Raw genomic sequence first — 16843 nt, 5'->3', positions numbered from 1 at the left:
TTCTGCTGTTTTCTTGCAATTCAGCCGTTGAATCTTGGTAAAAAGTCAAGATTTTGTGGATTTCGTGCTATTCTTTGCGAATTCAAGCCAGAAAACAACGAAAATCGGCGAGAAATCGTCGTTTTGCATCGAAATATGCGGTTTTCTGTAAGAATTTTGATGATTTCGTGCAGAATTCTGCTGTTTTCTTGCAATTCAGCCGTTGAATCTTGGTAAAAAGTCATGATTTTGTAGATTTCGTGCTCTTCTCTGCGAATTCAAGCCAGAAAACAATGAAAATCGGCGAGAAATCGTCGTTTTGCATCGAAATATGCGATTTTCTGTAAGAATTTTGATGATTTCGTGCAGAATTCTGCTGTTTTCTTGCAATTCAGCCGTTGAATCTTGGTAATAAGTCATGATTTTGTAGATTTCGTGCTCTTCTTTGCGAATTCAAGCCAGAAAACAACGAAAATCGGCGAGAAATAATCGTTTTGCATCGAAATATGCGGTTTTCTGTAAGAATTTTGATGATTTCGTGCAGAATTCTGCTGTTTTCTTGCAATTCAGCCGTTGAATCTTGGTAAAAAGTGATGATTTTGTAGATTTCGTGCTCTTCTTTGCGAATTCAAGCCAGAAAACAACGAAAATCGGCGAGAAATCGTCGTTTTGCATCGAAATATGCGGTTTTCTCTAAGAATTTTGACGATTTCGTGCAAAATTCTGCTGTTTTCTTGCAATTCAGCTGTTGAATCTTGGTAAAAAGTCATGATTTTGTAGATTTCGTGCTCTTCTTTGCGAATTCAAGCCAGAAAACAACGAAAATCGGCGAGAAATCGTCGTTTTGCATCGAAAAATGCGGTTTTCTGTAAGAATTTTGATGATTTCGTGCAGAATTCTGTTGTTTTCTTGCAATTCAGCCGTTGAATCTTGGTAAAAAGTCATGATTTTGTAGATTTCGTGCTCTTCTTTGCGAATTCAAGCCAGAAAACAACGAAAATCGGCGAGAAATCGTCGTTTTGCATCGAAAATTGCGGTTTTCTGTAAGAATTTTGATGATTTCGTGAGAATTCTGCTGTTTTCTTGCAATTCAGCCGTTGAATCTTGGTAAAAAGTCATGATTTTGTAGATTTCGTGCTCTTCTTTGCGAATTTAAGCCAGAAAACCACGAAAATCGACGAGAAATCGTCGTTTTGCATCGAAATATGCGGTTTTCTCTAAGAATTTTGATGATTTCGTGCAGAATTCTGCTGTTTTCATGCAATTCAGCCGTTGAATCTTTGTAAAAAGTGATGATTTTGTAGATTTCGTGCTCTTCTTTGCGAATTCAAGCCAGAAAACAACGAAAATCGGCGAGAAATCGTCGTTTTGCATCGAAATATGCGGTTTTCTCTAAGAATTTTGATGATTTCGTGCAGAATTCTGCTGTTTTCTTGCAATTCAGCCGTTGAATCATGGTAAAAAGTCATGATTTTGTAGATTTTGTGCTCTTCTTTGCGAATTCAAGCCAGAAAACAACGAAAATCGGCGAGAAATCGTCGTTTTGCATCGAAATATGCGGTTTTCTGTAAGAATTTTGATGATTTCGTGCAGAATTCTGCTGTTTTCTTGCAATTCAGCCGTAGAATCTTGGTAAAAAGTGATGATTTTGTAGATTTCGTGCTCTTCTTTGCGAATTCAAAATAGAAAACAACGAAAATCGGCGAGAAATCGTTGTTTTGCATCGAAATATGCAGTTTTCTCTAAGAATTTTGATGATTTCGTGCAGAATTCTGCTGTTTTCTTGCAATTCAGATGTTGAATCTTGGTAAAAAGTCATGATTTTGTAGATTTCGTGCTCTTCTTTGCGAATTCAAGCCAGAAAACAACGAAAATCGGCGAGAAATCGTTGTTTTGCATCGAAATATGCGGTTTTCTGTAAGAATTTTGATGATTTCGTGCAGAATTCTGCTGTTTTCTTGCAATTCAGCCGTAGAATCTTGGTAAAAAGTGATGATTTTGTAGATTTCGTGCTCTTCTTTGCGAATTCAAAATAGAAAACAACGAAAATCGGCGAGAAATCGTTGTTTTGCATCGAAATATGCAGTTTTCTCTAAGAATTTTGATGATTTCGTGCAGAATTCTGCTGTTTTCTTGCAATTCAGATGTTGAATCTTGGTAAAAAGTCATGATTTTGTAGATTTCGTGCTCTTCTTTGCGAATTCAAGCCAGAAAACAACGAAAATCGGCGAGAAATCGTTGTTTTGCATCGAAATATGCGGTTTTCTGTAAGAATTTTGATGATTTCGTGCAGAATTCTGCTGTTTTCTTGCAATTCAGCAGTTGAATCTTAGTAAAAAGTCATGATTTTGTAGATTTCGTGCTCTTCTTTGCAAATTCATGCCTGAAAACAACGAAAATCGGCGAGAAATCGTCGTTTTGCATCGAAATATGCGGTTTTCTGTGAGAATTTTGATGTTTTCGTGCAGAATTCTGCTGTTTTCTTGCAATTCAGCCGTTGAATCTTGGTAAAAAGTCACGATTTTGTAGATTTCGTGCTCTTCTTTGCGAATTCAAGCAAGAAAACAACGAAAATCGGCGAGAAATTGTCGTTTTGCATCGAAATATGCCGTTTTCTGTAAGAATTTTGATGATTTCGTGCAGAATTCTGCTGTTTTCTTGCAATTCAGCCGTTGAATCTAGGTAAAAAGTCATGATTTTGTAGATTTCGTGCTCTTCTTGGCAAATTCAAGATAGAAAACAACGAAAATCGGCGAGAAATCGTTGTTTTGCATCGAAATATGCGGTTTTCTGTAAGAATTTTGATGATTTCGTGCAGAATTCTGCTGTTTTCTTGCAATTCAGCCGTTGAATCTAGGTAAAAAGTCATGATTTTGTAGATTTCGTGCTCTTCTTGGCAAATTCAAGATAGAAAACAACGAAAATCGGCGAGAAATCGTCGTTTTGCATCGAAATATGCGGTTTTCTGTGAGAATTTTGATGATTTCGTGCAGAATTCTGCTGTTTTCTTGCAATTCAGCCGTTGAATCTTGGTAAAAAGTCACGATTTTGTAGATTTCGTGCTCTTCTTTGCGAATTCAAGCAAGAAAACAACGAAAATCGGCGAGAAATTGTCGTTTTGCATCGAAATATGCAGTTTTCTCTAAGAATTTTGATGATTTCGTGCAGAATTCTGCTGTTTTCTTGCAATTCAGCCGTTGAATCTTGGTAAAAAGTCATGATTTTGTAGATTTCGTGCTCTTCTTTGCGAATTCAAGCCAGAAAACAACGAAAATCGGCGAGAAATCGTCGTTTTGCATCGAAATATGCGGTTTCTGTAAGAATTTTGATGATTTCGTGCAGAATTCTGCTGTTTTCTTGCAATTCAGCCGTAGAATCTTGGTAAAAAGTCATGATTTTGTAGATTTTGTGCTCTTCTTTGCGAATTCAAGCCAGAACACAACGAAAATCGGCGAGAAATCGTCGTTTTGCATCGAAATATGCGGTTTTCTGTAAGAATTTTGATGATTTCGTGCAGAATTCTGCTGTTTTCTTGCAACTCAGCCGTAGAATCTTGGTAAAAAGTGATGATTTTGTAGATTTCGTGCTCTTCTTTGCGAATTCAAGCCAGAAAACAACGAAAATCGGCGAGAAATCGTCGTTTTGCATCGAAATATGCGGTTTTCTGTAAGAATTTTGATGCTTTCGTGCAGAATTCTGCTGTTTTCTTGCAATTCAGCCGTAGAATCTTGGTAAAAAGTGATGATTTTGTAGATTTCGTGCTCTTCTTTGCGAATTCAAGCCAGAAAACAACGAAAATCGGCGAGAAATCGTCGTTTTGCATCGAAAAATGCGGTTTTCTGTAAGAATTTTGATGATTTCGTGCAGAATACTGCTGTTTTCTTGCAATTCAGCCGTTGAATCTTGGTAAAAAGTCATGATTTTGTAGATTTCGTGCTCTTCTTTGCGAATTTAAGCCAGAAAACCACGAAAATCGGCGAGAAATCGTTGTTTTGCATCGAAATATGCGGTTTTCTGTAAGAATTTTGATGATTTCGTGCAGAATTCTGCTGTTTTCTTGCAATTCAGCCGTTGAATCTAGGTAAAAAGTCATGATTTTGTAGATTTCGTGCTCTTCTTGGCAAATTCAAGATAGAAAACAACGAAAATCGGCCAGAAATCGTTGTTTTGCATCGAAATATGCAGTTTTCTCTAAGAATTTTGATGATTTCGTGCAGAATTCTGCTGTTTTCTTGCAATTCAGCCGTTGAATCTTGGTAAAAAGTCATGATTTTGTAGATTTCGTGCTCTTCTTTGCGAATTCAAGCCAGAAAACAACGAAAATCGGCGAGAAATCGTCGTTTTGCATCGAAATATGCGGTTTTCTGTAAGAATTTTGATGATTTCGTGCAGAATTCTGCTGTTTTCTTGCAATTCAGCCGTAGAATCTTGGTAAAAAGTCATGATTTTGTAGATTTTGTGCTCTTCTTTGCGAATTCAAGCCAGAACACAACGAAAATCGGCGAGAAATCGTCGTTTTGCATCGAAATATGCGGTTTTCTGTAAGAATTTTGATGATTTCGTGCAGAATTCTGCTGTTTTCTTGCAACTCAGCCGTAGAATCTTGGTAAAAAGTGATGATTTTGTAGATTTCGTGCTCTTCTTTGCAAATTCAAGCCAGAAAACAACGAAAATCGGCGAGAAATCGTCGTTTTGCATCGAAATATGCGGTTTTCTGTAAGAATTTTGATGATTTCGTGCAGAATTCTGCTGGTTTCTTGCAATTCAGCCGTAGAATCTTGGTAAAAAGTGATGATTTTGTAGATTTCGTGCTCTTCTTTGCGAATTCAAGCCAGAAAACAACGAAAATCGGCGAGAAATCGTCGTTTTGCATCGAAATATGCGGTTTTCTGTAAGAATTTTGATGATTTCGTGCAGAATTCTGCTGTTTTCTTGCAATTCAGCCGTTGAATCTTGGTAAAAAGTCATGATTTTGTAGATTTTGTGCTCTTCTTTGCGAATTCAAGCCAGAAAACAACGAAAATCGGCGAGAAATCGTCGTTTTGCATCGAAATATGCGGTTTTCTGTAAGAATTTTGATGATTTCGTGCAGAATTCTGCTGTTTTCTTGCAATTCAGCCGTTGAATCTAGGTAAAATGTCATGATTTTGTAGATTTCGTGCTCTTCTTGGCGAATTCAAGATAGAAAACAACGAAAATCGGCGAGAAATCGTTGTTTTGCATCGAAATATGCGGTTTTCTGTAAGAATTTTGATGATTTCGTGCAGAATTCTGCTGTTTTCTTGCAATTCAGCCGTTGAATCTTGGTAAAAAGTGATGATTTTGTAGATTTCGTGCTCTTCTTTGCGAATTCAAGCCAGAAAACAACGAAAATCGGCGAGAAATCGTCGCTTTGCATCAAATTATGCGGTTTTCTCTAAGAATTTTGACGATTTCGTGCAGAATTCTGCTGTTTTCTTGCAATTCAGCCGTTGAATCTTGGTAAAAAGTCATGATTTTGTAGATTTCGTGCTCTTCTTTGCGAATTCAAAATAGTGTTAACGCAGGTGGGGTTAACTTCCAAATTATCGGGTGCTGGTTTCTACAGTTTATTTTACTTGTACATTACTGTCTTACCGCCGACAACACACTGCTCGTGGCGGCGGCTAGCGCATCCCCACCACACATCTCTGTCTGAATCAGTGTGGCGCTTTCCGTGAAAATGCATGTGCGTTGGGTACGCAACATAGCCGCCCCCCTTGAAGGTTTGTAGGCTTCAACAAAAAAAAAACTTGAAATACAATGAATAAATAAAAAATAAAAATAAACAAATAACAAAAACAAGAAAAAATCAAAACACAATTAACAAAAAATTGAACGAAATAAATTGTTCAAGAAAACTCGCTGTCCCCTTTTTTCGCTTCACCTTTTCACTACTTGTCATTAATTGGGAGCACACACAACTTAGAAACACCACGTTTGTACACTCCTTTTGTGGTTCGAACCGAGGCCACTCTTGCGACACCATCGCTTCCTGGATGGATTGCCTGGATACGCCCCAAGGCCCAACATAGTGGAGGTAAACCGTCTTCTACCATTAATACCATAGCTCCTGGTTGGAGGCCAATTGCATCTCCGGATCTCCATTTGGAGCGGCCTTGTAGCTGAGATGTGTACTCCTTCTTCCACCTGTTCCAAAAATGCCAGCGCATTTTCTCTATTAACTGCCAGCGCGAAAGTTTATTCTCTGCTAGTTCTCGTAAATCATGTTCAAGCGGAGCAGTTAGGACTTCTCCAATCAAAAAGTGAGCAAGGGTTAGAGCCATCAAGTCGTTCGGGTCGTTTGATAATGGAATTAAAGGACGGGAATTAAGGCATGCTTCTACTCGCGTTAGCAGTGTGTACAACTCCTCATACGTAAGCAAAGTGTCACCCACGACACGTTTGAGATGATATTTAACTGATTTTACTCCAGCTTCCATTAAACCAGCAAAGTTAGGTGACCTTGGTGGTGAAAAGGACCATTTGATGTTATCATTTGACAAAACGGTGATAACATCTTTATAAAAGTCGGAAGTTTTGAAGAATTCAGCTAATTTGACAAGTTCATTATTAGCTCCGACAAAATTTTTTCCGTTATCCGACCGAAAATGTTTGACCATGCCTCGTCGGGAAATAAGTCGTCTTAAGGCGTTCAAAAAACTGTCTGTTGTCAGATCTGTGACCAGTTCAAGGTGAATCGCCTTGGTGCAAAGACAAATGAACACACAAATATATGACTTTAATGTTTTTCTACCGCGACCTTCAGACTCCTTGATCAAAATAGGCCCACCATAGTCTACTCCAGTGTTAATGAAGGGTCTAGCCGGCTCTAATCTGTCTTGCGGAAGATCACCCATTTTTTGATAGGCAATAATTGGCTTTACCTTGAAGCATGATATACATTTATGGAGTAATTGTCTCACTTTGCTCCTTCCGGCAACAATCCAGAACCTTTGCCGCAGCGCTGATAATGTGGCTTGGGCGCCGGCATGTAAATTTTGTTTGTGATAAAATTGAATTATTAAAGAGGTAACAAAATGATTCTTTGGTAAAACCATGGGATGCTTCTTGTCGAATGGGTATCGAGAATTTTTTAGTCTACCTCCTACTCTTAGTACTCCGTTATTATCAACAAATGGGTCTAAACCTTTTAATGAACTGCTTTTATTAACAACATTTGAAGATTTTAATTCTTGAATTTGTTGAGCAAAAGACGAGTTGCATTAATTTGATGATTAACCTTTCTGAGTTATTTAGCTCCTCAGAACTTAAATGACCTGTTTGTTTCGCGTTCCCTTTTTTGGTATTGTTTGCAAATCTCAAAATGTATGCTACGATCCGTTTTTATTTAGTAAAACTTGAAAATCTGTTCAACAAGTCACATTAGTTCGTAGTACTAACCAAAGTCGTTTTAGTTATCCTTTTTTGTTCCGGAATGTTTTCAAAATCCTCGTTTTGGATAAATTTATCTGAACACATTTCACGATCACAAATTAACCAGTTGGGGCCATGCCACCATAAACAATTGTTTATCAATTGTTCAGCTGTACTTCCTGACTTAAATTATGTCAGCTGGGTTTTCATTACTAGCTACGTGGTGCCAATCATGAATGTTTGTCAAGTTTTGAATATCCGCAACTCGATTTGAGACAAAGGTTTTCCAGGTAGATGGAGGTTTTGATAACCAACAGAGAACGATGGTTGAATCTGTCCAAAAATTGAGCTTGTCGATTTTTAAATTTAATGATTGTGTTGTTTGATTTGTTAACTGAGCGAGCAGTTGCGCCGCAAGAAGTTCAAGTCTGGGAATCGTTTGCGTTTTAAGAGGAGCCACGCGCGATTTTGCAATTAATAAATTTGCATGCGTTTCACCGTTTGAATTTGTGCATTTTAAATACAGGGCAGCTCCATACGCTCTTTCCGACGCATCGCTAAAACCGTGGAGTTCGATAGAAACCGTTTCTGCTGGTACTACGTTCCGAGGAATTCGACATTTTCCGATTTTTTGTAAATCGTTGGCCAATTGTGTCCACTGTTCACTAATGTCGTCAGGTAGCGATTCATCCCATGATAATTTCAATCCCCATAGTTGTTGCATAAGAAGTTTTGCCACTGTTACAATCGGGTTAATTAAGCCAAGTGGATCGAAGATGCGACAAATCATCGAAAGTAACGTTCTTTTTGTTAACTCACTTGGTATGAGAATGTTTTGAACATTATACCGTAACGTATCTTGATTGCAATTCCAAAAAAGACCCAATGTTTTGGTATCTTGTTGTTTATCGAGATTTATTGTGGTATTTATTAAATCCTTGGCAGAGTTTGGCAATAAGTTTATGTTGTTTGACGCCCATTTAGCTAATTCGAATTTAGCTGATCGCAAAATTTCTATCAGTTGATGTTGAATTGATTGTAGTTCTTCAATTGAGTTACCGCCCGTAATTAAGTCGTCTATGTAAAAATCTCGTAAAATAATATCTGCCGCCTCCGGGAATTTTTCACGATTTTCATGCGCCAATTGATGTAAACAACGTACGGCCAAGAATGGCGCCGATGAAGTACCATACGTGACCGTTGTTAAGCGATAAGTCCGCAATTCGTCATCGCTATCGCTGCGCCAAAATATACGCTGATAATCAGTTTGATTCGAATCGATTAAAATTTGTCTGTACATTTTGACGATATCAGCACAAAATACGTATTGAAATGTACGAAAACGCAGAATGATGGATAATAGTTCGTCTTGAATTGTGGGGCCCACGACCAAATTATCGTTCAAACTTTTGCCATTGGTCGATTTGGCGGAAGCATCGAAGACGACGCGTAATTTTGAGGACGGTTGTTTGTCCTTAAAGACGGGATGATGCGGTAAATAATACGTTTCTGAATTGTCTGATTCATTATTCGAGACTAATTCCATGTGGCCCAAGTCAGAATATTCCGTCATAAATTCGACATACTTTGCTTTAAGTGCTGGACTTTTCTTTAATCGATTTTCTAGATTAAAAAAACGCCTTTTGGCTTGTTGGTCTAATTGACCTAGTGACATGACGTTGTCCTTTATAGGAAGATTAACTACAAAACGATCATCATCACGTGTGAACGTGTTCAAGAAATGCGTTTCCGCAAATTTTTCATCGGAAGTCAAATGTTTTTGGATGGGGTGATAACCTTCAAGTTCCCAGAATCGTTCTATTTGGTTTTCCAAGTCCAGAGATGAATTTATGGCAAGGTTACACCGACTCACTTTATTTCGCGGAATATCAAGCGGTCCCGCAATGATCCAGCCTAGTTGGGTATTCTGTAAGTACAGCCGTTTACCGTCAACTTGAAATTTACCATCTAGCAGAAGTTCGAAAAACAATTCTGTGCCCAAAAGTAAATCAATTTTATCTGAAAGGTAAAATTGATCGTCCGCTAAAGGTAACTCGGAAGGAATGTGTAGGTTATCAATTGAGAAACTATTTGAAGGCAAGTTTGCACTAATTTCTTTCAAGACAAAACATGTGACGTGTGCGTTGTAATTTTTATGGACCGATTTGATTGTAACGTCTACGGATTCTGTCGAGACGGTTTGCTGATTACCAACGCCTACGATTGCATTATTCGAAGAAGTCGTTTTCAAGCCTAACATTTTACACATTCGTTTGGTTATAAAATTTGACTGTGACCCGTTGTCGAGTAAAACTCTGCATTTCTGTAAATAACCATTAATGTCCTTTATGAGAACAATAGCAGTTGCGAGAAGCATCTCTTGCTTTGAACCGTTCTTAGAATGAAGAGAAGAGCTTGTTGACGTAACCGACTCTTTTGATTCTTCACCGGAATTGTGATGCAATAATGTGTTATGATTTTGGTTGCAATCGCGACACGTTCGTTTTGATTTACAATGTTCCGTTAGGTGATTATCATGTAAACAATTAACGCATAGCTTTAACGAGTTTATTTGTTTTATTCGTTCCGCAACTTTCATACGGAGAAAATGATTGCAATTGTAGATAAAATGATTTTTACCCTTGCAAATTACACAGTGTCTTTTTTCATTTGTTACGACATGTGATTGAAATTTAGGTTTAGAGTGTCCCTTTGTTAGAACAGTTGCGCTTTGAGGCTTTTGAAAATTGTATTCAATTGATTCTAGATACTGACACCGAGATTGAAGAAAGGTCTTTAATTCATCCAATGTTGGCAAATTGTTTGATAGTCTTGATTGCCATTCTTTCGAAGATTGAAAATCCAATTTTTCTGTAATAACTGGAATCAGAATCGCGTCCCATGTATCAATTGATACGTTTAACGATTTTAACGCTTCAAGGTTAATTGATAAGTCATCGACTAGTTGTCTTAAATTGGTAGCCGAACTTTTTGGAATATTTGGGAAATTCAGAATTTTCCGAACATGTGCATGAATTAATAATCGCTCGTTTTCGAACCGATTTTTTAACAAAGACCAAGCCACTTCATAATTTGTTTCAATTAATGGAAGGCTCTCTATTGTTTTGGATGCATCGCCCTTGAGAGATGACCTTAAGTAATGAAATTTTTCGATGTTATTCAGTTCTGGATTGTTGTGAATCAGAGTCTGAAAAATATCCCTGAATGCTAACCATGCTTCAAAGGCTCCATTGAATTCCGGAATTTGAATTGTTGGCAAAATTAATTTGCTACGATTTTGACTCTTCGCATCTTTGAGAATAGCTGTTGCAGTCTCATTTTGTTGTACTGAATTTTCAATTAAATTTTCTAAATTTGATACAATACTGTAATATAAAGTTTCAAATTGTATTTGTTCATTTGCCTGTGCTTGTGATTCAACTGGTGTCCGGTCAACAATGTCGAAGTTAACTTTTTCAAATTCTGCAAGTGTTGATCGAGCTACATCCAAACGAGACTTAACCAAAGAAATTTGATCAGTTGGCTTGAACGTAGTGATGAATTCATTAATTCTGCTTAATTTGTTAAAGATTTGCGATCTTTTGAATTTGAGATTTATTAATTTTTGTTCTGCCATTTTAGCAAAGTAAAAATCGCGATGCTTTATGAAAAGTTACACACAATGCCTATTTGAGCAAGCAAAAAAAGGATAATGATAAATGGAAGGGCTGACCTTTTTGATGAGCTTTCGTTCTGTTGACGATGGCTGTGAGATCGTTTGCAGACGATGACGTCTTGGTGACGTCTGATGAACGATGAATATGAAGTCGTCTTGTTGACGATCAATGTGAAAATTTGTCTTGTTGACGATGGCGTCTTGGTGACGTCGCTGTGAGTGTGTACACCTGGTGTTGATACCGGTGAGAGAGAGGATGCTTCCTCGTTGGCTCGTACTGAGAGAACCAAAATTGTCGACGGTACCCAAAATGTTGCTACTGCCAATGTGGCTTCGAAGGACCAAATGTTAACGCAGGTGGGGTTAACTTCCAAATTATCGGGTGCTGGTTTCTACAGTTTATTTTACTTGTACATTACTGTCTTACCGCCGACAACACACTGCTCGTGGCGGCGGCTAGCGCATCCCCACCACACATCTCTGTCTGAATCAGTGTGGCGCTTTCCGTGAAAATGCATGTGCGTTGGGTACGCAACAATAGAAAACAACGAAAATCAGCGAGAAATCGTCGTTTTGCATCGAAATATGCGGTTTTCTCTAAGAATTTTGATGATTTCGTGCAGAATTCTGCTGTTTTCTTGCAATTCAGCTGTTGAATCTTGGTAAAAAGTCATGATTTTGTAGATTTCGTGCTCTTCTTTGCGAATTCATGCCAGAAAACAACGAAAATCGGCGAGAAATCGTCGTTTTGCATCGAAATATGCGGTTTTCTGTAAGAATTTTGATGATTTCGTGCAGAATTCTGCTGTTTTCTTGCAATTCAGCCGTTGAATCTTGGTAAAAAGTCATGATTTTGTAGATTTTGTCACGCAAAAAAAAACAAACTGACCGACTAAAGTCGCTCGGGCCGGCTAGTGACAAAATTACGCCGGTAGCTCAGTCTGGGTGGGTTCGTTAAAACTCACCGACCCGACAATCTTGAGGGCGCCAGGATCCTCCGGCTACGACTTGCGAGTACCCGGATCCAAAGTACTCGGTGTAGCTTACCCGAACGAAAAAAAAAAGAAAACGAAGTGAATACTAACCAGGAACGAATATATTAAAAAAAAACACACTAATAAAACCTAAAAAAAAATACAGGAAAAACAAAGACGTCGTCTCTACACCGGCAATCGTTGCTGTTAGATTTACGACGATTCGCTGTAGACCGAACGCTTGCGCAAGCCGACGGCACACCGAAAATCCGCGCAACAATTCGATCGTACAAACTCGCAATTACCGGGTCCCGACTTACAAGGACGTCTGTACAACAAAAAAAAAAACAGAAACAGAAAAAGAAATGACTAAGTGTGAAACGGTTGATTACAGTGAAGCTGTAATCTCCCAACTACTAATTACAAGTAACAATTAACAAGGACGGTTACGGTGAAGCCGTAAACTCCTACAGGAACTAGCTAACAAAACGGTGACACGATGGCTCGAACAAAAACGTGGATAAAACGATCTGACCTTGACTCCTACAGCTCCTCCTACCGACTCTCCTCTAGGTGCTCCCGACTGGTGAGCCTTCCCGAATCCAACAGGGAAGAGGTTGTACGGCTTGGTCAAAACGGTCAGCCGCAATCCAGTTTCGAACTTCCAGTACGCACCCCCAACAAAAAGGAGAAAAAAAAAAACGAAACTGAGAATAGCCCAGAATAGAACAGACTAGAACCAAAATAGAAGGCCCTGGGGTGGAAAATACCCTTAGGAAGATGAATACACTGGAATACTTTACTTACTACGATGGAAATCGGCCTTAAAGTTTTCCACGTGGTTCACGTCGTGGTGGATTTACTCGATCTCGAGACCCAACAAATTCCGGTTGCCTCCAGGAACCTTAGTGACCCAATCCCGATACCAATGTACCAATCAAACCAAAAAGGCCACTAAGTCACACTCCAAATTCCAAAATACCGAAACACTCTGGAGCACCGTACGCCTCGAGATCTAAAACGCAAGAGAACCACGGAACCAGAATGGCTGCTATCGCTTCTTCGGCTTTACGTCACATTTCGTCATTGAGAAGGTGACCCCTTGACAGGTGAAAATTTGGGGTTATTTGAATCAAAACAAAGAATGAAAGTGATCGTAAAGAGTAGCAAAACGAAGCCAACGGTAAGTAAACAGCTGGAAAATTATTCATCAACCAATCGTAGACCTCAACGCACACTATGAACAAAATAAACAATCGCAAGAAGAAAAAAAATAGCAAGAGTAGCACCGTTGATGTTGCGGTCAAAAAGAAGAACGACCCACGACACGATCAACACCAAGCAGGCTAACGTGGTTGTGAAAAGGAAGAAAATAGAAGTTAGAAAAGTTGAAGCAACGACGAAAACTAAAGAGTTGCAACCTAGACAACCCCGAGGAACTTGTAGCAGTCCTCCAGCTAAAATTCTGAGGCTCAAACGTATTCCTCCAGTCACCTCCGAACTGGTACCTAACAAACTGGTAACTATTAACATAATTGAACAGAATTCGTAACGGACAATGTAACTCGCCAGGCGGTTACACTAAAATAGGCAACCAATAATTTACAGGCGTCAAAAGGTCACGAAAATCAACCCTTTCTAACGCCTTCCCTTCTAACTCGAAATTGTCACGTTACAAATTTCGTGCTCTTCTTTGCGAATTCAAGCCAGAAAACAACGAAAATCGGCGAGAAATCGTCGTTTTGCATCGAAATATGCGGTTTTCTGTAAGAATTTTGATGATTTCGTGCAGAATTCTGCTGTTTTCTTGCAATTCAGCCGTTGAATCTTGGTAAAAAGTGATGATTTTGTAGATTTCGTGTTCTTCTTTGCGAATTCAAGCCAGAAAACAACGAAAATCGGCGAGAAATCGTCGTTTTGCATCGAAATATGCGGTTTTCTCTAAGAATTTTGACGATTTCGTGCAGAATTCTGCTGTTTTCTTGCAATTCAGCCGTTGAATCTTGGTAAAAAGTCATGATTTTGTAGATTTCGTGCTCTTCTTTGCGAATTCAAGATAGAAAACAACGAAAATCAGCGAGAAATCGTCGTTTTGCATCGAAATATGCGGTTTTCTCTAAGAATTTTGATGATTTCGTGCAGAATTCTGCTGTTTTCTTGCAATTCAGCCGTAGAATCTTGGTAAAAAGTGATGATTTTGTAGATTTCGTGCTCTTCTTGGCAAATTCAAGATAGAAAACAACGAAAATCGGCGAGAAATCGTTGTTTTGCATCGAAATATGCGGTTTTGTGTAAGAATTTTGATGATTTCGTGCAGAATTCTGCTGTTTTCTTGCAATTCAGCCGTTGAATCTTGGTAAAAAGTCATGATTTTGTAGATTTCGTGCTCTTCTTTGCGAATTTAAGCCAGAAAACCACGAAAATCGGCGAGAAATCGTCGATTTGCATTGAAATATGCGGTTTTCTGTAAGAATTTTGATGATTTCGTGCAGAATTATGCTGTTTTCTTGCAATTCAGCCGTTGAATCTTGGTAAAAAGTGATGATTTTGTAGATTTCGTGCTCTTCTTTGCGAATTCAAGCCAGAAAACAACGAAAATCGGCGAGAAATCGTCGTTTTGCATCGAAATATGCGGTTTTCTCTAAGAATTTTGATGATTTCGTGCAGAATTCTGCTGTTTTCTTGCAATTCAGCCGTTGAATCTTGGTAAAAAGTGATGATTTTGTAGATTTCGTGCTCTTCTTTGCGAATTCAAGCCAGAAAACAACGAAAATCGGCGAGAAATCGTCGTTTTGCATCGAAATATGCGGTTTTCACTAAGAATTTTGATGATTTCGTGCAGAATTCTGCTGTTTTCTTGCAATTCAGCCGTAGAATCTTGGTAAAAAGTGATGATTTTGTAGATTTCGTGCTCTTCTTTGCGAATTCAAGCCAGAAAACAACGAAAATCGGCGAGAAATCGTTGTTTTGCATCGAAATATGCGGTTTTCTGTAAGAATTTTGATGATTTCGTGCAGAATTCTGCTGTTTTCTTGCAATTCAGCCGTTGAATCTTGGTAAAAAGTCATGATTTTGTAGATTTCGTGCTCTTCTTTGCGAATTCAAGCCAGAAAACAACGAAAATCGGCGAGAAATCGTCGTTTTGCATCGAAATATGCGGTTTTCTGTAAGAATTTTGATGATTTCGTGCAGAATTCTGCTGTTTTCTTGCAATTCAGCCGTTGAATCTAGGTAAAATGTCATGATTTTGTAGATTTCGTGCTCTTCTTGGCAAATTCAAGATAGAAAACAACGAAAATCGGCGAGAAATCGTTGTTTTGCATCGAAATATGCGGTTTTCTGTAAGAATTTTGATGATTTCGTGCAGAATTCTGCTGTTTTCTTGCAATTCAGCCGTTGAATCTTGGTAAAAAGTGATGATTTTGTAGATTTCGTGCTCTTCTTTGCGAATTCAAGCCAGAAAACAACGAAAATCGGCGAGAAATCGTCGCTTTGCATCAAATTATGCGGTTTTCTCTAAGAATTTTGACGATTTCGTGCAGAATTCTGCTGTTTTCTTGCAATTCAGCCGTTGAATCTTGGTAAAAAGTCATGATTTTGTAGATTTCGTGCTCTTCTTTGCGAATTCAAGATAGAAAACAACGAAAATCAGCGAGAAATCGTCGTTTTGCATCGAAATATGCGGTTTTCTCTAAGAATTTTGATGATTTCGTGCAGAATTCTGCTGTTTTCTTGCAATTCAGCTGTTGAATCTTGGTAAAAAGTCATGATTTTGTAGATTTCGTGCTCTTCTTTGCGAATTCATGCCAGAAAACAACGAAAATCGGCGAGAAATCGTCGTTTTGCATCGAAATATGCGGTTTTCTGTAAGAATTTTGATGATTTCGTGCAGAATTCTGCTGTTTTCTTGCAATTCAGCCGTTGAATCTTGGTAAAAAGTCATGATTTTGTAGATTTCGTGCTCTTCTTTGCGAATTCAAGCCAGAAAACAACGAAAATCGGCGAGAAATCGTCGTTTTGCATCGAAATATGCGGTTTTCTGTAAGAATTTTGATGATTTCGTGCAGAATTCTGCTGTTTTCTTGCAATTCAGACGTTGAATCTTGGTAAAAAGTGATGATTTTGTAGATTTCGTGTTCTTCTTTGCGAATTCAAGCCAGAAAACAACGAAAATCGGCGAGAAATCGTCGTTTTGCATCGAAATATGCGGTTTTCTCTAAGAATTTTGACGATTTCGTGCAGAATTCTGCTGTTTTCTTGCAATTCAGCCGTTGAATCTTGGTAAAAAGTCTTGATTTTGTAGATTTCGTGCTCTTCTTTGCGAATTCAAGATAGAAAACAACGAAAATCAGCGAGAAATCGTCGTTTTGCATCGAAATATGCGGTTTTCTCTAAGAATTTTGATGATTTCGTGCAGAATTCTGCTGTTTTCTTGCAATTCAGCTGTTGAATCTTGGTAAAAAGTCATGATTTTGTAGATTTCGTGCTCTTCTTTGCGAATTCATGCCAGAAAACAACGAAAATCGGCGAGAAATCGTCGTTTTGCATCGAAATATGCGGTTTTCTGTAAGAATTTTGATGATTTCGTGCAGAATTCTGCTGTTTTCTTGCAATTCAGCCGTTGAATCTTGGTAAAAAGTCATGATTTTGTAGATTTCGTGCTCTTCTTTGCGAATTCAAGCCAGAAAACAACGAAAATCGGCGAGAAATCGTCGTTTTGCATCGAAATATGCGGTTTTCTGTAAGAATTTTGATGATTTCGTGCAGAATTCTGCTGTTTTCTTGCAATTCAGACGTTGAATCTTGGTAAAAAGTGATG

The 16843-nt window shown here is 38.4% G+C and overlaps 1 protein-coding gene across 1 annotated transcript; it reads right to left on the bottom strand.

Annotated features, from left to right (window-relative positions):
* Nucleotides 1-5505: 5505 nt before the first annotated feature.
* Nucleotides 5506-11011, bottom strand: LOC148166087 (uncharacterized). Its single transcript, XM_088049443.1, has 7 exons — nucleotides 7588-11011; nucleotides 7398-7544; nucleotides 7241-7331; nucleotides 5944-7161; nucleotides 5826-5894; nucleotides 5596-5749; nucleotides 5506-5553 (listed from the first exon to the last, which is right to left on the bottom strand). The coding sequence occupies exons 1-7, from the start codon at nucleotides 11009-11011 to the stop codon at nucleotides 5506-5508; spliced, it is 5151 nt and encodes a 1716-aa protein (XP_087905569.1).
* Between the last annotated feature and the right edge of the window lie 5832 nt (nucleotides 11012-16843).

The sequence above is a fragment of the Gnatocerus cornutus genome, unplaced genomic scaffold (genome assembly GCF_029298725.1).
Source record: "Gnatocerus cornutus isolate USDA-ARS CGAHR unplaced genomic scaffold, icGnaCorn1.1 ctg00000026.1, whole genome shotgun sequence".
NCBI classification, from domain to species: domain Eukaryota; kingdom Metazoa; phylum Arthropoda; class Insecta; order Coleoptera; family Tenebrionidae; genus Gnatocerus; species Gnatocerus cornutus.
Note: the sequence above shows the minus strand (reverse complement) of the source record. Positions and strands in the feature narration are given on the sequence as shown.

Coding starts and splice junctions, on each gene's coding strand:
- LOC148166087 (XM_088049443.1), bottom strand. CDS start 11,011: ATGGCAGAACAAAAATTAATAAATCTCAAATTCAAAAGATCGCAAATC. Junction 7,332..7,397: donor AACTAAAACGACTTTGGTTA/GTACTACGAACT, acceptor AACGGATCGTAG/CATACATTTTGAGATTTGCA. Junction 5,895..5,943: donor GTTCGAACCACAAAAGGAGT/GTACAAACGTGG, acceptor ATTAATGACAAG/TAGTGAAAAGGTGAAGCGAA.